This window comes from Neltuma alba, unplaced genomic scaffold, assembly GCF_004799145.2.
Source record: "Neltuma alba isolate B1F8T4 unplaced genomic scaffold, ASM479914v2 tig00003680_pilon, whole genome shotgun sequence".
NCBI lineage: Eukaryota > Viridiplantae > Streptophyta > Magnoliopsida > Fabales > Fabaceae > Neltuma > Neltuma alba.
Window position 1 is genome coordinate 1 of NW_021633383.1, and position 20145 is coordinate 20145.

General features: G+C 36.9%; 1 protein-coding gene and 1 long non-coding RNA gene across 2 annotated transcripts; both read left to right on the forward strand.

The window, feature by feature from the left end:
- Window positions 1-981: 981 nt before the first annotated feature.
- LOC114742179 (uncharacterized) lies at window positions 982-1650 on the forward strand. The gene is made up of 3 exons (XR_003739841.1): window positions 982-1029; window positions 1285-1480; window positions 1570-1650. It is a non-coding gene; the product is annotated as an uncharacterized LOC114742179 (long non-coding RNA).
- Window positions 1651-1662: 12 nt separating this feature from the next.
- LOC114742197 (protein RST1) lies at window positions 1663-12851 on the forward strand. Its single transcript, XM_028930473.1, has 19 exons — window positions 1663-1758; window positions 1866-1966; window positions 2579-2654; window positions 3562-3693; window positions 3783-3864; window positions 3979-4051; window positions 4757-4925; window positions 5017-5147; window positions 5234-5325; window positions 5792-5883; window positions 6275-6487; window positions 6606-6683; window positions 7091-7273; window positions 8445-9317; window positions 9410-9685; window positions 10066-10728; window positions 10955-11105; window positions 11284-11402; window positions 11856-12851. Exons 1-19 carry the CDS (start codon window positions 1705-1707, stop codon window positions 12216-12218), a joined length of 3921 nt encoding a protein of 1306 aa, XP_028786306.1. The 5' UTR covers window positions 1663-1704; the 3' UTR covers window positions 12219-12851.
- Window positions 12852-20145: the final 7294 nt, after the last annotated feature.

A 20145-nucleotide genomic window follows, 5' to 3' on the forward strand; every position in this document is an offset into this window, starting at 1 on the left:
TTGTGTCTGTACAGAAAGATCATGGGTTGACATGGCTTCCTGGTTTATCATCAACTATGGTATCATTATGGACAATCCTTGTTCAATCAGAACTTGAGCATGTTCAAATTTCTATTCTGAAACTCATTTCTACAATACTGAAGTGAAATATGAAAATGGTAAGATTTATAGTAGCTATTCTGCTTTTGTACTATGCATGCACTCAAGTTGAACAGACAGAGTAACTGTACAATATTGTATATTTAGAATTGCGACGTCTGTGTTTTGAAATGCAGTAAAAGAATATTCATAGACTTTTGTTGGACCTGAATTCCCCACCAGGCGCATCTGATCTGGCTGTTCTAATTTTTTTTTAGATCAAACTTGAGCAGTCCGTATTTTTGAAATCCAAACATCAAAATCACAAAAATAATAAACGTGGACCGTCCATATTTGATTTAGGTAGTCCAATGATATATGTAAAGATGTGCAGAGGGTCTATGTTAGCTTATGCTTATGCTTTTTTGTCCTTTGGTTGAGAAACAAAATTCACGTCCTTAGGCATTCAATGTGCTAACTATTATGCAATTGTCTTGTGCTTATCATCTGCAGAGATCCTAAACTCTCCTTATATAGTTCTAGATTCCTGACGGTCTTGCTTTGCAATATCTCGTCCTATTGTATTTTTCTTATGCACACAAATTCATTAGAAAATCCTTGTACTTATGTGAATTTATATTCTCCTCTTATGTCCTAAACTTTCCTGGATATTCTTACTTATAATTATAGTTACTAATGCAGATAATACTATTAGCAGAGCTAAATCTATCCCAGTGGAAGAAAGTTTGTTCCTACTTCCTGTCATAAGCCTTATGTCATCTCCTTCGAAACATGTGAAAGGGCTGGCTACTGAATTGCTTTATTTATTGGAGAAGCTCCTTGTTAAAGTGCTTTTGGTACCACAAAATGAACCAACCACTGAGGGAGTTCATTATCTCAGCCTCTCCGGGAATTATAATTTCAAGACTTTTGCACCATCTGTGGTATCAGGTTATGTGTCTGCTATGTAAAATTTATTACCTCTCTGTTCCAATGTGATATTAATCTTTCTTTTTTGGTGAATTGGAAAGTATGGTATTTCATTATCTTTAATTGGATGTGTCAAACTGCTTTAGTCTTAAATACTAGTAGTTTGCTAACTACTCAGTGATGTGTTACTGGAAAATGGTTGTTAAAATGGTGAAAACAATGGCTGTTTGCAGCTATAAATTTAGATCGTTTAGAAATATCTTTTGGCTGTTTCAGGACAGAGGATCTTCATCTGGAATTTTCCCTCTGAATATGACTTTGGGTTTCTCAAGTAATGAAAGCGTCAATGAAGGCATGATAATGTATGGTAAACAAAATTGGGTTTCTCAAGTAAGAAGGTTCTGTTCATCAATTGTGAACCAACGAAAATCAATATTACCTCTCTCTCATTCTCAGGAAGTATTTTTGACAGGTATATTACTTAGATAAAGGGAACGCTGTTTAGCTTAACGTGTTAAAAATGTCAGGGATTGATGTTATTCTCAACCTCTGTCCTTGTAGAAATGCCTTTGTTACTCAGCGCTGTTGTTGGCATTCTATTAATTCATCCATCGATAGGAGCAGCAGCTGTTGATTCTTTGGTTTACCCTTGGTCTTGTGGATCCCAAATTGGGAGTTCCCTTACTGCTAACAATTATGTTTTACAGTAATATATTCACAAGAAAGGATGTCATGAGCCATGATATGCTGGTAACTTTTTTTGGTATCCTGGGGTGGTGCTTAATTATTGGATTGTGTTTTACTTTATTTCCATCCTTTGTGAGTATCATTCTGTTTTTCTTTCATCTTCCTTGTAGCTAAAAATTTTTGAAATGTTGCCGTCACTTGCTTCACACTCTACAATGATTCCACTTGTTGTTCAGACTATCTTGCCTATGCTTAACAAAGATGGTGAAGGGTGGGTACTCTGCCAAACTGTCTATATTGTTTTTAGATTTTGTTTATTTTTCCTGGATTGGTGTGGAAATCTCTCTTCTGTCCCCCCCCTTTTTGTAGTAAAATGTATTATGGTGCTTCATCTATCACGGGGCTTCAAATATTGCTTAAAAGTTACTGATCTTCATGTTTTAACTTTGAACTGATGTCACCTTTAGTTGAAAAAAGGGATCCATAATTACATTAAGAAAGCTTCTTTTATGCTTCTTTTTAGCTGTTATTCTTGATGGCTTCAAATAATGTGGGCAAATGTTATTTCATTTCAGGCTCATAATTGTGAGAAATTTGTAGAAATTGAGAATTTTATTCGGGGCTTTCCATGTGCAACATCTTGAAATGTTAGAGGAATAGGTTTCATGTCACGAGTCTTGTGTGATCTGTATAACTTCCTAGCAAGATTATGTTAAATTCAAGTAATAGTATGGTTTTTTCTTGTTATATGCCTAACTCTATGTTTCTCTTGCCACAAGTTGGGTTCCTCCGTTTATTACTCTTATGTCTAAAAACAAAACGCCTCTAACAATTTTTGGATTTCAATTTAAACCAACTTTATTGTTTGTTTTTGTGCATTTAGTTTGTTGTGTGCTACGGCAACTCGATTGCTGTGTAGAACCTGGGAAGTCAATGATCGAGCTTTTGGGAGTTTGCAAGTAAGTTTTTCATTGTCATCTTTACTGTTTAACGTTGCAGAGCCGTGCTAGTTATTTATAGAAAGATAAAAAATAGGAATGAAAAATTAACCACTCAAGAACATTTGAATGATAATGGACTGGAGAAGTGAATTAAAATTGCGGTTTTGGAATTAATTTACCATTTACTACTTTAATTAGATGGTGGCATGCAAGGTTGTTAGATTTACTATAGGAGCTGTGTAATTAACTTGGCTTACCTTGGCATGTTAGGGAGCAAGAACTTGAGAGATCTAAGAAAGAGGAGATTATTAAAGGACTTCTACTGATTCACTTTTGCTTCAAGAAACTAAGCCAATTGTTCTTAATTGTTAGAAGTGATGCAAGCGTGGGAATTCCTTGCTAACTGTGGGTGAGTTAGTTGGAGGGAGGTATACTTGTAATAAAACTTAGCATGTGACACGGGTAGACTATATAAACTAGATCCATGTATCATTATAGTTCTGTTGATGATTAAAACGTCCATCCTGTATCAAAGTGGTATTAGAACCACTCTCCAGATGATAGCACCCAAGACATGTTCCCAAGAGCAATTTGATGACCTTGAGCACACTGTCAAAGCTTGTCCATTACAAGTTTTAACTGTTTCCAGTAAGGCTGGCTGGTGGAGCCTTTAAATTTGTGCTCAGCCATTATGCCTGATTTGAACCTTGCTTGATGCTTTGCAAGACGAAGTATCATGTTCTTGTTTCTCACTGTTTTATTTTTTTCTAACTTGTGCCTGGAATTTTGGATTCGAAGTGTCATAACAGATTTCCTCCAACTTAAGATATTCACTATTTAGATGCTGCTTGATTGATCGTTACTGGCTGTTTCATTAAAGTCTTATGGTTAATAGGTCTAACCTTTTCTTCATTCTTCTTATTAGGGGGTGTTGCTTGCTAAAGGGTTTACTGATTTTGTGTCAGATAGAATTGTATGCATCAGCCGAGCTGCGTCCATTCGAGATGTTTGCCAGAAAAACCCTGATAGGGGTGTTGACCTTATCTTGTCTGTTTCGGTGTGTGACATCTATATACTGTTTTCTTGATTCTTCTTGTCTGGTGCATGCTTTTCTGAGATATCATGCTTTTTGTGTTTGCACAACAGTCTTGCATTGAGAGCCCAGATCTGCTAATTAAATCTATTGGCTTGCAAAGCCTTGCCCACCTTTGTGAGGCTGATATAATTGGTAATTTTCATTTTACTTTGTGAAGGATATCCTGTTGAAGGATTCAGCTGATTTTATGAACTCAGTTCTTTTGCTTACAATTAAATTATTTGTTTTTGCTATGTATCTGTTCAGATTTTTACACTGCTTGGATTGTCATTGAAAAGCATGTGAAAGATTACCTTGCGGATCCAGTTCTGGCACAAAGGTAAGCACGCCTGAGCAGAAGCTTTGATCCCAAAGTAATGTTTTCACTATCACAATTATCGATGATGTTTTGTTTGGTATTCTGGAATCCTGGATGTGAAAGTGGTAGTGGGTGTAGGAAGTGTATCATAATTTTGTCATGTTTGATATTGTTGAAAACTATTTCCAAAGGAATCAAGATTGCACAAATTTGAAGGATAGTCTTCCACCACATGGTCCCCGAAATTGTGATGTGCTTTATATGGGAACAAAAATTTGAGGACCTGTTGAAAATTTGATCAGAAGGATCTATCTCTTGTCTTTTCTTTCTCTATTGTCTCTTTTCTCTCTCTCCTCTCTTCCGTCCCTATGTGTCTCCCCTTGGCTTTTGGCAGGTTATTGTCTATCCCAACTGGAGCAAATTCATCCTTTCTTCCATCCCAATCTGGCTAACATTCCCCATGATTCATGTGATTCGGTTAGTTAACATCAGATATTTCTCCTTCTGTCCCTCTTGCAACCTCACCCAAATCTCCTATGCCTAAGCCTTATTCCTCACCTTTTTCACATAAACTTACCCACCAGAAGCCACTGATACTTGGCTCATCACCTCTATGTCTCTTCTCTGGGTTTTTTTATTGATCTGTATCAATGCATCCACTCCAAATATTAGAATGCGATTGTTTCTTGGTAGAACATACTGCCTCATAATCAGCTGTTGTGCCAGCATTTGCCATTTACTAAGATGGGGTGCGATGGACGCTGAAGCATATTCAGAAGAGGCAAAAGGTGTGCTGCAACTTCTATGGAGCATTGTTAGCTATAGTCATGCTGGCAGCGAGATACAATGGGAAAAACCAAGAATCTCAGCCCTACAAGCACTTACACAGTATGAGGTATCTCTAGTAACCTGCTTGAATTGACACTGGCAATTTTTGTAACATAAATATATTTTTCCAATGATGTTGTGCTGTCCCACCTTTTCAGGTGTCATATCTTGAACAGAGTATACCAGATTTTAAAAAGAGGAACTTGGAGTTGCTATTTTCTGAGACAAGTCCCAGTATACTCAGGGTTATGGAAGACATTCAAGTCAAAATTATAACATATGAACACATGTGAATTATTTTCTATAGTCAATTTGCTGAGTTGCTGAGAAATATGATAATATGATTAAATTTCATAACCTGTCAATTTTCTCCAGAAATCGGCGAAGATCAATCAAGGAGAAAAGAGTTACAGGAAGTAAGATTGAAAAATTGATGGATGTATTTCCTCAGGTTATATTTTCTTCAGGTATTATAATATTGGCTGTTCTCGTTCCTTCTTACGAAATTCTTACTAAGATGAATTTTGGATCTGATATTGAATGGAAAAAAGAAATAAAATGTTTAAACTTTGAATTGATAATTCTCACCTGTCTCAAGCATTTTTTGTGGACCTTTGGTTGGTTAATTCTGGAAAATAAAATTATCACCTTTTGCTGAAATATAAACGAAACCATTAGTAAAATTCTCTTCTCATTAGCTGATAGAAGATGATAACCTTAATATAATTTAAAGAATAATAAACAGTCCTTGATTGAATGTTACCAATTGTATCAGCAATTATTTAATTAACGGACTTAGTTTGATACTTCAATAAGCAGTCCTTAATTGAATGTTACCAGTTACCAATTGTATCAGCGATTATTTAATTAACGGACTTAGTTTGATACTTCAATTTTCTTTTTCTTTTTGACATATAAGCCTCCTATTTGTAGGGAAGATAACTGAAGCTAAGGATTTGCCTGGTGCTGCCTTAATATGTCTGTCTTTCACTCCTAAAAAAGTGAATGAACAGCAGAGACAGAAAGTAAGATCTTTAACAACTAGATTTATTCTCTTGGTTATTACATTTTTAAGGTGTGTATGGCATGCATATTTCTTAAAATTGTTCAAGAACGAAGTATACCATGTTTCCAACTTTGTTTCACATGAATCTTTATTCCCTTGCCATTTGATTTTCAACAAAATTTGGGCAACCCTATCAAAAGTGCACCCATGGAATTTCAGTTTTCCCATTTTATTTTCTAATGTTTATTCCAAATACTCTTTTTTGATTGCTGGTGTATTTCATTCTGGGATTGGATTGCTTGGCCAAATGATTCCTTGTACTTAATTACAAAACTTTTTGTCACAGAGAAAAAAACAATTATAAATCTTTGCACCAAACACCCCTCTAATCTGACATTGTTGACATTCAGGGAAGAGATGCACTTTCTGAGTATGTAAATGCACTTGTAGAAATGGCTGGTTCACTTCAGCTGTCAAGAAATATTTTGGTTGCACTTATGGCACTGCAATCATGGAAATGCTTCATGCGACATTGGATGAGGGCTCACATTTTTTCCCATAATGCTAAAGCACAGTCTGCTGTACTAGATAAAACTTCTAAAGCTGCTAGTACTATGTTAAAGGTTTAATATTTTGTTTTGTAACTTTAAAGTACTCTTTTTGGGCTGTATTTAGTTATTGGCATGTACTGCACAATTATGCGTCACATCTGATTCAGCTTGTCGTATTATATACTTGCAGAGTATGATAGCCATAGGAAATGAAGCTATTCCTAGATGTGCTGAAAACATTGCATTGGCTGTTGGTGCTCTCTGTGTGGTAAGAACTTTTCCATGGATGTGAGCTTGATTATAAAGATTATAGATTCCGACTAGCAAATTTTCATGTCAAGCATATGTGACAGATAAATCCACTGCTGGTGGGATATGTAAAATGTAAAGGCCCTTTGCAGAATAATAAAACTTGTAAATTGTAACTTGTAACTTTGTTGACAAATATGTTTTTGCTGCATGGATGATCGTAGAAGCAAGTGTAACCCTGCATTGTTTCTTACCCCTCAATTCTAGTGACTGCTGCAAACTGAGATCTTTAAATAATCACTTGGGGTTATGCTTGGGAAAAGGGTCATCAAATTAGTTAGTCAACTCTGTTGACCATAATAATAGGTAACTTTTCTTATGATTAGCATCAAATATTTATGATCTGACCTTTCTTGATATTGTCAGGTGTTGCCTCCTTCTGATCATACTGTAAAATCTGCTGCATCAAAGTTTCTTTTGGAGTGGTTGCTCCAGCAGGAACACGAACACCGCCAATGGTCTGCTGCAATTTCCCTCGGATTGATCTCAAGTTGCCTCCATGCAACTGATCATAAACAGAGATATCATAACATCACAGGGCTTCTTGAGGTGCTACTTTTCTTTTTTATTGGTTAACTGATTATGTCTCATTGTTTCCTATGAGGATTTGGAATCCTTGTTCTTTTCTTGAGATGTCTTATTTTCATTCTTTCCATTTTTCTCTCTTTTTTTTCTTTTCTTTTTTTTTGGGGGGGGGGGGGGGAGGGGACAGGGATTTCCTGATGTGTATGGTATTCAGGTTTTTCTTTAGAAGTCAGCACTTTTGGTGCCGTTTTTTACATTATTTTATTCCTTATTTAAAGTAATCTAGTATTCAGCATTGGTTAAAGCCATATGCAGGTAGACTACTCGATATTACTATTGAAAACAATACATTTTAAGCAATCAACGATATTGCTTGTTTACTATTTCTATTAATCATGACATATCTACTCATGAAATATTTACCTTTTTTACCCATTTGTTCTTTACTTGTGAAATTCATTATTTTGAACATTATTTTTCTTAATCAAGAAATTTTACTATCCTTTATTAGAACATTGTACCATTGGAATTTCAGGTTAGTGGCAATTAAAAATGGGATATGGGCAAATCTGGGCTTTTCACCCTGTTTTTCCTGCCTCTTTTTTGTGCATATGATAGAACTCACCCAAAATGTATTAATCACAGCATTCTTCCTCTCAAGAACAGAAGGAAGTTACCATAGAAGGTAGCTCACACAAAGTTCTTACAAAAGAAGACATAGAAAGATAAAATGATGAAGAAAGATGATCTTCCCTCTACCCATACAGGCACTAGAGAGGCCAGAGTTCTCCTCTCTACACTCATAATGCAAAAATAGGTCTATCCCTTCCAGGATACACCCACGGCTAATAGGAGCCCAAAAAGTGAGTCACACAATCCCCAATACACCCCTTTCTAGGTCAGACCCACACAGCACATGAAACTTTATTGAAAATAGTGGGAAGCTTTAGTTCAACGCCCCAGACATTCAAACAGTGGCTTTCCTCTTTCCTCTATCTTTTACTTTTATTGATTTGACCAGTAAAAGCAGCTCTATCACGATATAACTTGAGCATTTAGGAGATTCGATTACCACTCATTTTTTAGCTTGTATTGATGATGATTATTTTTTTAAAGTTGGAATGTTCTAAGCAAGATATTTGGACTCTCATGAGATTATTTAAAGTTACACCACACTGATGGTGTTAGCTTTCAGGTTCTACTTGTTAGCAAAAGTTCCCTTGTAAAAGGAGCATGTGGGGTTGGTTTGGGTTTGTCATGCCAAGATCTTCTTACCAGAACTGGAGCTGGTAACAAATCTGGTGTGGAGAATGACGTGGACAGGGTTCCAGAGTTTGATTTACTAGGAAGAATAGTTAGGGCCTTATCTGCAATGATTTGTCAGATCACGCGAGCTTCTTCTGATGTTCTGGACAGTCTATGTTCTTGCTTCCCATCTGTAGAATTTTTTTTTAATACTGAAGCAATTGAACTTCCATCTGATAACTGTAAAGACTTGGAAGAAGATATCTGGGGGGTTGCTGGACTTGTTCTTGGTTTGGCTTTCACCATTAGTGCTGTATACAGAGCTGGAGACCTAGACTCTGTTCTCAAAATGAAAAGCTTGATAATATCATGGATTCCACGTGTAAACTCACAACTTCAAAGCACTAATTTCCAGAATGAAGAATCCAAGGTTGCTTTATCAGTAGGATCCTGTATTTCAATTCCCATAATAGTTTCATTTTGCTGGAGAATGGAATTGATGGATGAGACTGAGTTGGACCACATAGAGAGTGGCTTTAAAGAGTTAATTTCTGAATTAATTGCTGTGAAAAAATCTGGCATGTTGCACCAGAGTTTTCTGATGGCATCTTGCTTCGGAGCAGGGACAGTTCTTTCATGGATACTGAATGAGGGGTTTCATTCTACTGAGGTTGACTATGTTAAAAGTTTCTTGGAGCTGTTTAGAAGATGTTACTCTGATCCTTACCCTTCTCTTGTGAATTTGGGTGGTATGCTTGGAGTGGTTAATGCTATGGGAGTCGGTGCGGGGATTTTAGATATGCAAGCTGATTATCAGAAGAAGGTATTTTGATAGTATTCGTAGCATCTGTCTTACCGGGATGGTTAACTTTTTTCTGGTCACATTTTTAAAACCCATTGCTATTTGATGCACAGCAGGAACCTCCTTCCACGGGCCTGCTGCATAAAGGCTCCATCTATGAAGCATATTTGACATCATTGGTGCAAGAGATGTTTCTTCTGGCACAAAATTCTGATGATAATCAGCGGCAACAGTTTGCTTCCTGGGCTCTCTCTTTTCTCCGGCATCATTTGCTATCCAAGGAACTATTGGATGTCGATGGTCATCAAAAAGCCTCCGTTGCTCAAAGTTTTTCTGAGGACAATGTGGTTTTGCAACTTAGTTTGTGGCTTACAGATTTAAAAAATGAGGTAGGTGCTTCCCTATAGCTTTTTAGTGAATTGTTTTCAAATTCGTTTAATAATTGTATCTTTTTAGTTGCCTTCTGTCAGTGTTTTTCTTTGCGTGTTTCTTGCTTTAAATGAATTTAATATTGCATTATATGCTTGAATGAGTCATCTGTTGCATAGCAACCAACATGATCTTCACTGCAGTTGCTTTTGTCAAATTTATAGAAGTCATCATTTCAATGCTTTATCATATAATTGCTTGTGTGGCTTACGGACAAGTGACAACAAATGTACATTTAATTTATAGTTACTTCTGATCCTCCTAGTTTATCCTGGATTTAGTAACTATTACATTAAGGGAAATATTTTCATTGAATTTTCTCATTATATATCTCATACAGGTTCAGGCAGCTACTATTGTACATGTTAGCACAGTTGTTACTGTATTGAGGTGCCTTTCAAAAGCTCCCAGATTGCCAAGCTTTGATTGGGGAGCAATTATCAGGCGTTGTATGAGATATGAAGCCCAGGTGTCTGAGTTTTTGCCAGCAGATTCTTCTTATGAGCAAGGAACTTTAAGAGAGGAATGTGTGCAGTTCGCACTAGCGCATGCCAATCAATTTGATTCACTTTTAACTTTTCTTGATGAGCTATCTGAGTTTTCCAGGTTCAGGACACTTGAACTACATCTGCAATCACATCTGCTAATTCATCTAGCCGACCTTGTGAAAGTATATTCAAGCTCCAGGCTTGAGAAACTATTCAGTGATGTGTCTAATTATTTGTTTTCTGCTACTTCATACCCAGACTCTGATACCTATCAAAAGAGCTTGCTACGCACCTCGTGCTGGAAAGGTCTTCATCAATGTCTAGATGAGGTCTCTTTCGATGCTCTTGACATAACTCTAGTTCAGAGGTGCATGGAAGTGTTATTTTCATTGTTGCCAGTGTTACAATCCTCTGGAAGCATGGTGTCAAAGCATGAAAATTCCGTAGAGGAGTGGTCTGAGGCTGTGAGATGCCTAGGGAAAGCGCCACAGAATTGGTTGTTTGATTTCCTCAAGGTAAGTATGCATTTAATTATAATCTTAATGTGAATTCTCCTGTACTTATAATCTTGTGGCATAATTCATCTTTTCCACTGTCCTTCATGAATTGTTTAAGCGTGTTATTTTATTCATCCAAGTTCCAACTTTTCATCCTCCTGTGCTTTGATCAAGCATATGGTATATGAAATGTCTGTTTAAAAACCTTTAAGCTGTAACCTTCGCCTTTATATACATGTTATAGGTTTCACACGAGAGTTTTGTACAAGATGTTGACAAGTCTATTGAGGTCTGCAAAAAGATTTGTGCTAAGGCAAAGCTAGTGAAGAATGGTTCTCTGCCATTTCTTGAGCTAGGAAAGATGAAATCTTACATATTGAATTCCAAATTACAAGGTCAGTTTACTAAGCCGCAGTATGCTATTATTTTTTAGTCAGCTCGTTTTAATTGTTTTTGGAATTGGCCCCTTTTTTAACCGAGAGCTGCTGTAAATTCATTTGCTTGATAACTGTCTGGAAAGCATATTGAATTGCAAAGGCACAGCAGGTTTATGCTAAAGAATCATTTTTTTAGGTCTGTGGGATGTGCTCGTTGAAGTTGTGGCAGCTCTGCACCACGCAGAAGGGAGTGTCAAAAGGCAGTGGCTTGTTGATGCTGTTGAAATTAGCTGTGTGTCCCCTTATCCCTCCACGGTAAGAATTAAGTACTGATATCTTCAGTGATGGATTTTATTGCATAAAGTATTAGGTGAAGCACTCAGCACTAAAGACTGAGGCCAAGATATTATTAAATCGTTGCATTTTGAAGTTTGCTTTTCTGTTTTTCATTTGTGTGTTGGAGTAACAAGAGAAATTTCTGCTGTAGAGCCTACTTGGTATAGGGAGGGAATCAAAGTCTCTATTATTCTAAAACTGAAAAATATAATTGCTGTTAAACTTTAATTATTATGCAACAGTTTTTATTTATCTTTCTATCAATTTTTTTAATTGGGACACAAGTTCATTTTCTGCTGACATCGTCATTCCCTTTTCCTTCCTATATGTAATATTATACACAGAAAATTAGCCATAAGCCGCCATCACATTAATCAATCATTTCAGTTGCTTGCTATATCCTTTACACGCATATCCTTCTTTATCCAACAGGTTCTGCAGTTTATTGGTCTGCTATCAGCTACCTGTTGCAAATACATGCCTGTTATGATTGTGGATGAACAAACAGTTGTGAATGATATTCCAGTCACCCTTACGTCTCTTTTAGCAGACCAAAGTTGGGATGTTGTTGCAGAATCTGTTGTTTCCCATCTCTGTTCATCAACAGAACGTATATTCTACTGGGCTGCACAGATAGCAGATGGCACTTACGTGCCTGGTGCCCAGCCCATTGATGAAAGTGAGGATCATATGGCTAAATTGTTATTGCAAGTAACGCATCATACATGCGTGTTATTAAAAGGCTACTTGCCATTAGATAAGCAGCTTAAGCTTGCCAGTTTTGTTGTTGCTTAATATATGATGAACTATTACAGAAGTTCCAGGATATTGTTGAAGCAAAAGCCAGAATTATGTCCTCTCATAAATCCTTCATTTAGAGGAATACAAGTTTCATGCTACATATATCAGATGACGTTCTGGGAAATTTTCATGTGTTCTATCATGGAATTTTGTAAAACCCATGCGTTGTTTGCTTCGACCATGAAGAAACTGTGGTCTTCATTTCGCATTTGCGAATATCCTGCCAATCTCTGAATTATGTGGTGAAATATAGCGTTGTGAAAAAGTCAGCCATGACAGAAGTTAGGTGGGTAAGCATGTGTCGTTTTATTGTATTCTTATACAAGTCTGTTATACTGAATTACTGCAATCTTTGGTACAGTACTTGTAGATATTTTGCATGTTGTAAAATCATTTAGCCAATATTCATGTACATTATACAAACTCTAGCTCTAACGCAGCAGCGGATTTTACATCATTGACACCTAGGTATTTTATATGGATATTTTCCTTCTCGGTCTGTTTATCAGTTGTATCTGATGTAACCTGCATTGTTTGGGAGAGGGAGAAGGAAAAGAGTGGGTAAGAACACATGTAACTTTTAATTTTCTAACACACAATGAAATTTGGCATTTTGTTTTCGTCTTATAATATGCTTAAGCTGAAAAATAAATAGTATCTCTTCTTTTTCTTTTATATTCTCTCAAACATTTTCATGTGTCTCCGGGATGTTTTGCTAATGGAGTCTTGAATTAACTTCAATTAACGAAATATGAAATTGGAAATTAAGGAATTTTGTTCAAATTACAATATAACGTATTTTTTTATTTTAAAAATTAGAAGTATAATTTTTTTTTTTTTTTGAGTACAAACGGCAAGCTAGAGCTTGAGAATTAGAGAACAAAAGGAAATAACATCAGTTAAATCCTTGACCACTCGTCGCCACTGAGCTTTTATCTCGCCAAAAGCCTTCCCTGCACCAATCTGGTACTTCTGAATATAAGGAGATTTGCTGAGTTACAACTTGGGCATTCCGAGCCATGTTATCTGCACAATGGATACTTTCTCTATTTGCATGTGAAATGGTCACCTTCCACTCCTCATACAAGAGTTTCCTGGTTTCTTCAATCTCTGCTCGAAAAGGGTGATTGACTCCACTGTCTCGTAGTAGCATATTGATGGCCTCCAAAGAATCTGAATATATTCGAATGTCATTAAGATGAAGGTGTTTGCAGACCTCTAGCCCAGTCTTGATTGCTAGGATTTCGGCTATCGCTACTGGGTACACTCCGATCACTTTCTGAAATCCCATGACCCATTCTCCTGATGCATCACGTATGACTCCGCCACATGCTGCTTGATCATACTGGTGGACCGACGCATCAACGTCTACCCTTACTTCCCCATTAGTTGGTGGTGTCCAGGTACGCTCACTGCGTTGGATTAATCTGTGGGATAAAATCCCTGAATCCGTATCCTCCATGATATGAAAGAGGCACTGATGCTGCATCTCTAGGCTTGAAGGGGTTTCTTCATTAAAACTTTGTTTACACCGTGCTTTCCAAATTATCCAACACACATGCCCAAATATTTTTGTCCAAGGCCACCGTTGAAATCTAGTCTTACTAGGATTTGAGCTTCCATTTCTCTTTAGCCATACCTGTAAATCACAAGAGAAAAACATATGTTGTTTGTTAGGATTAATAAAAAATGTCCACACTTCCCTTGCCCTCTCACAATCTCTCAGGGTGTGTAATATGTTCTCCTCACTGTTGCAACCAAAGGGACATCTATTTGTCTGGGTTAATCCTCTCTTTGCTCTGAGTGAGTTCGTACTTACTCTCTCTTGGGAGACTTGCCATAGGAAAAATTTTATTTTTTCTGGCACAGGCCACCGCCAAAATCTCACCCATTGTCTTTGACCAGTCGTCCCCTCTGGATGAGTTAAGAAACTATAGGCCGACTTTACCGTGAAGTTACCATCAGGCGACTTAGTCCAACAAAAGACATCAGCTCTATCATTTGATGGTGGTTTTATTTTGGTAAGAATAGAGATCACCCACTCTGGAAATAGAGCTCTCTATTGGTTCACATCCCATCCCCCGCTGGGAAGTTTGAATTTTGCCACCACATCATTTTCATTGATGTGTTCAGGTCTGCAACCAGTATAATAAATCAGAGGTGCTTCAAGCGGGGTCCATTTATCCCACCAAAACCTTGTGGATTGGCCGTCATTGACTTTCCTACCAATTCCATTTATAAAGGTCCCCCAAACAGAAGTGATTGCTTTCCAAGTTAGGGAGTTATTTTTTCCTCTTTGTACTACAGGTATCACCTCCTCCCCACATTCATAAGTACTCCGTAGGCATTGCACCCATAACTTTTGGGGTTGTGTGATTATCTCCCAACATAGCTTCATTATGAAAGCCTTATTTTGTAATTCCAGATTTTTGATACCCAAACCCCCTTCTTCTTTATTTTTCATGATCTTCTCCCAAGCTATCAAATGCATTTTCCTTGTCGATTCATCTTGGCACCATAGGAAGTTCCTACTAATTTTTTCTATCTCCTTCAGAACACCCTTTGGCATTAATGTAGATTGCATTTGATATGAGGGAAGGGCTGATATCACTGCTTTGATTAGCACCGTTCTGCCCGCCATTGTCAGATATCTCCCTTTCCACAGAGCTAATCTGGTTCGAACTTTTTTAATAATGTGCCCAAAGGTGTCTTTCTTGATCCGTGAATGGATAAGAGGGACACCAAGGTATTTTCCCAAATCCTGAGTAATCCCAATTCCAAGGATTTGACTTAAGCCCAGGGCCCTGTTTATATGAACATTTTTGGAGAAGAAGGCTTTGGATTTCTCCAAATTAATCTTGTGTCCAGAAATCTCACAGAATCTCAACATTACTCTCTTGAGTATATTCATCTGTCTTGTTGAGGCTTCGGTGAACAGAATCAGGTCATCGGCAAAGAACAAGTGTGAAATTGCCGGACCGTCATTCCTAAACTTGAGTGGTTTCCATCTTTGGGCTTGACATTCGGTTAAGATTAGATGTCCTAGCCTCTCCATGCAAAGGACAAAGAGATAAGGGCTAAGTGGATCACCTTGTCTCACCCCCCGTGATGGCTTAAAACTAGCACCTTCATTTCCATTCCACAGAACCTTCAAGGTTGATGTACTTACACATTGCATAATGATCTCTATCAACCTATCCGGAAATCCAATAATTTCCAAAGTATTCTTCAAGAAGGTCCAATCTAGGCGGTCATAGGCTTTCTCCATGTCCACTTTAACTGCCACTAGACCTTTCCTACCTGGTTTGGTTCTCATCATATGGATAGCTTCTTGCGCTATAATAATGTTATCACAACTTGATCTTGTCGCAATGAAGCTACATTGTTGTGGCCCCACTAAATCGTTCATGATATACTGCAGTCTCCTTGCAATCAGTTTAGTGATAATTTTTAGACTTACATTACATAGGGCTATTGGGCGCAGTTCCCGCAAGGAAGTTGGATGATCCACTTTGGGAATAAGCACTATATTGGTTTGGTTTAGAGCTTCAATCCTGCTTGGCTCTCTAAACACTTCTTTGACTATCTCACACAGACTGTTGCCCACCTTATCCCAATGGGTTTGAAAGAAATGTGGTTGTAGACCATCCGGACCCGGGGCTTTGAACGCTCCCATAGAAGTATAATTATTTAAAATAATAATTTTTAAAATAAAAGGACCCATGATTTTTGTATGAGTGTAATTTATCATTTAAAGTTATCTATTTGGTTCAACAGAAGGATGAGAAGGGAGGGAAAAAAAAAACAAATTGACAGGAATATTTTCATTTATAGCAAGCAAACTAACAGAAACAGAACTAACAAACAAACAAACAACAAGCCTTATCCCACTAGGTGGGGTCGGCTATATGAATCACACGACGCCATCGTGCTCTGTCAACAACCCAATCCTTAGATATGTTGTTGATTAGGAGGTCTCGTTCAATGACCTCATTCAGCGTTCTTCTCGGTCTTTCCCTGCCTCTTTTTATGGGACTCCATCTTGTTTGATCCACCCTCCTCACCGGGGCCTCCAAAGGCCTTCTCTGCACATGTCCAAACCATCTTAAGCGATTTTCAACCATTTTCTCTTAGATAGGTGCCACACCGACTGTTGTCCTGATCTTTTCATTTCGAATCCTATCTTTTCTTGTATGACCACACATCCATCTCAACATCCTCATTTCTGCTACTCCGACTTTGTGCTCTTGTTTTCCCTTTATTGCCCAACATTCACTACCATACATCATAGCTGGTTTTATAGCAGTCCGATAAAATTTTCCTTTAAGTTTCTCAGGTACCTTCTTATCGCAAATAACTCCGGTAGCTTTCCTCCACTTTAACCAGCCAGCTTGTATTCTATGAGAAATGTCTCCATCAATTTCCCCATCCTCCTGTATAATGGATCCTAGGTATTTAAACTTTGATACTTGAGGAATAATTTGCTCTCCCATCCTCACCTCCAAATCCCTATTACCTTGCCTCCCTCCAAAATCACAATGCATATATTCTGTTTTGTTCCTACTCAAACGGAAACCATTCGACTCCAAAGTCCTTCTCCATAACTCCAAACTAGTGTTAATTTCTTCTTTTGATTCCGCCATAAGAACTATATCATCCGCGAAGAGCATGGACTTAGGGATTCTTAACAGAAACAGAACTAAGATTTACAAAACAATCTTTAGAAGTGACTTTAACACTACCAAAAGAAAAATCTTTTTTGTCAAATAATAGTGAGGGGTTCATCAAAGTTTGAAGAAATTTATTGGAATCTTTTTTCAATACAGTGAATGCTCAACACAGAATTGGTCTCAGAATAGAGATGCTCCGAGGTGTCTAGAGTGAAAGTTAGAACCTGTATTGTTCAGATTTAAATAAAAAAAAAAAAGAAATCTTAATATTTTGCACTTGGACGCGATGCGATGGTTTTGATTAATCTATTTATCAATCAATGTCCAGGTAAAAAAAAAAAAACTAATCAATCAATATTGAATTATTTATTACATGCTCAAAAATTCAGTGGAGGCAAAGAAAAAAAAAAAGATTTTAAAGTTTAACAACTGTAAGAATTTAGCCGTTACTCCTCATACAAATTATAGTTCAACAGCTGTTATTAATCCACCACCGATCAATTTACAGTTTTACAGCTGTTAATTTGTTTGGAAAAAACAAAATAACTGTTTTCCTTGGCCAACAAGTAACAGCTGTATCTTCTTCTTCTTCTACTTTTTTGGCGAAAATTTCTAAACACTAACAGCTGTTCTTTAAAAAAAAATTAGACAATCTAAAACCTCCGTTCCTTACTTATTGCCGTTGGCCAAAAAATGAAAAAACAGCAGTTACTTTGTTTTTTCCAAACAAATTAACAGCTGTCTTGGAAAATTATAGCCGTTGTTCGAAGCCTCGAACTTGAATTAAGGAAGTAAGGAACCGACCCTATAACTATTTTGCGATTGTCTTGTTCTTATCATCTGCAGAGACCCTCAACACTTTCCTTATATAGTTCTAGATTCGTGACGGTCTTGCTTTGCTATATTTCTTCCTCGTGTATTTTTCTGTTTATCAATCGAGTAATAACTTCTCCCTTTCGTCTCCTGGACTGGTGCTTAATTCATTCGATTGCCTTTTACTTCCTCCCGATCCCTACTGAGTATCATTCTGTTTTTCTTTCATCTGCCTTGCAACGATTCCACTTGTAGTTCAAACTATCTTGACTATGCTTATCAACAAAGATGCTGAAGGGGAGGTACTCTGGTATAGTGTCTGTATTATTTATATTTCGTTTGTTGTTCTTGACTTGTTGAGATGGTCTCTCTTGTGGATTTTTGTAGTACTAATGTGGTTTTATAGGATAGGTCTTCAAGTATCTCTTGAAGTCATAGATCTTTATGTTTTAACTTTGAACTGATGTCGCATTTACTTTAAAAGTGGCATCCATAATTACATTAAGAAGCCATCATTCATACTTCATTTTGGCTGTGTTATATTTTTTTCAATCTTGATGGCTTTAAATAATATTGGAAAATATTACTCATTTCAGGCTCATAATTCTGACGTGTTGTTTGTAGAAATTGAGAATTTATTCGGGGCCTTCTGGCCCATTTGCAACTTCTCCTTCAAATGTTAGAGCAACGGGTTTCATGTCATGAGTCTTGTGTGATCTGCATAACTACCAAACAAGTTGTAGTTGTTTTATGAAGTAAAGATTTATGTTAAATTCAAGTAATAGTATTGTTCTTTCTTCTATGTTTCTCATGCTACAAGTTGGGTTCGTCTGTCTATGACTCTCAATGATCGAGCTTCTGGGTGTTTGGAAATAGGTTTTTCATACAATGTTTGCGTTACTGTTTAATGCTGCAGAAACGTGCTTCTTTTGTCATAGAAAGTTCAAAAATGGAAATGAAAAAGTAACTACTCAAGAATATTTGAATGATAGTTGACTGGAGAATTATCAGAAGAAGGTATTTGGAGTCGGGATTGTTACCTTTTTTCTGGTCACATTTTTTAAAACCCTTACTCGGTACTTTATGCACAGCAAGAACCTTCTTCCACGGGCCTTCTGCAAAAAGGCTCCATCTATGAAGCATATTTGACATCATTGGTGCAAGAGATGTTTCTTCAGGCGCAAAATTCTGATGATATTCAACGGCAACCGTTTGCTTCCTGGGTTCTCTTTTCTTCAATATCATTCACTATTCAAGGAACTTTTGGATGTTTATGGTCATCAAAAAGCAGCAGAGACTAATTTAAAATCTGTTGCTCAAATATTTTCTGAGAACAATGTGGTTTGCAACTTAGCTTGTGGCTTACAGATTTAAAAAATGATGCAGGTGCTTCCCTATAGCTTTTTACTGAATTGTTTTCAAATTCTTTTAATACTTGTATCTTTTTAGTTGCCTTGTGTCAGTGTTTTTCTTGGGTCTTTCTTCCTTTAAATGAAATTAATATTGCATTATATGCTTGGATATGAGTCATCTGCTTTTGCATAGCAACTAACATGATCTCCATTGCAGTTGCTTTTGTCAAATTTATAGAAGTCATCATTATAGCGCTTTATCATATAATTGCTTGTGTGACTTATGGACGAGTGACAACAAATGTACATTTAATTTATAGTTGCTTCTGATCCTCATAGTATACTCTTCTCAAGATATTGTTGCATTTGGGATTGTAAAATTTATCCTGAATTTAGTAACTGATACTTTAAGGGAAATATTTTCATTTAATAACTTGTTACGAAATGGATTTGTAGGTTTCTTCTCTCTACGTGTTATGCACCATTTTGAGGGTCAATAAAGTTTTATATTTTGATACCTCCTCTAGACGTGCATATATCTAAAGGGGATTTACATTTGGTCTATTGCTAAGACTTTCTGTGTCTTTGCTACTTGTAATCCCCATACATGAACAAAATGGTTTATGTCAAAATCTTTTGTGGCTTACAAGAAAAATTTTAAAGGATTTAATCTTCCGTGGCTCAGTAATGCACTCCTATAATGCATAATTGCATTTGAATATTTTGAAGGCTTTTCTAGATGTATTGGAATATACCATGCTCTTGCATGTATGAGTTGTGACCTGTTGATTTGATGTGTGTTGCTTACTGGATAAATCAAAATGATTCATCCCTATGTGTAAATGTTGGTATTTTTACATCTATCTATAATGCATTCCTATGAGGCTGAATAGCTCTTGTACTTTTTGATGCCTCCTCTAGATGTGCATAAGTATAAGCAGGGACTACTTTTTGCACATTGGTGTAGATTTTTCATGTCTGCACTACTTTTAGTACCCCTAACATGGATGCATAAAGTGTCACTGTTTTTCAAATGCCCCTCACATGCAAGTGCTATGATTTATCATAAGTCATAGGCCAGGCCTA

What these genes read in the sequence shown, in the direction of transcription:
- LOC114742197 (XM_028930473.1), top strand. Translation starts at nt 1,705, where the DNA reads ATGTTTTACAGTAATATATTCACAAGAAAGGATGTCATGAGCCATGAT. An exon ending in CTTAACAAAGATGGTGAAGG is followed by an intron (nt 1,967 to 2,578) that starts GTGGGTACTCTG and finishes TTGTGCATTTAG; the next exon opens with TTTGTTGTGTGCTACGGCAA. An exon ending in ACCTTATCTTGTCTGTTTCG is followed by an intron (nt 3,694 to 3,782) that starts GTGTGTGACATC and finishes TTTGCACAACAG; the next exon opens with TCTTGCATTGAGAGCCCAGA.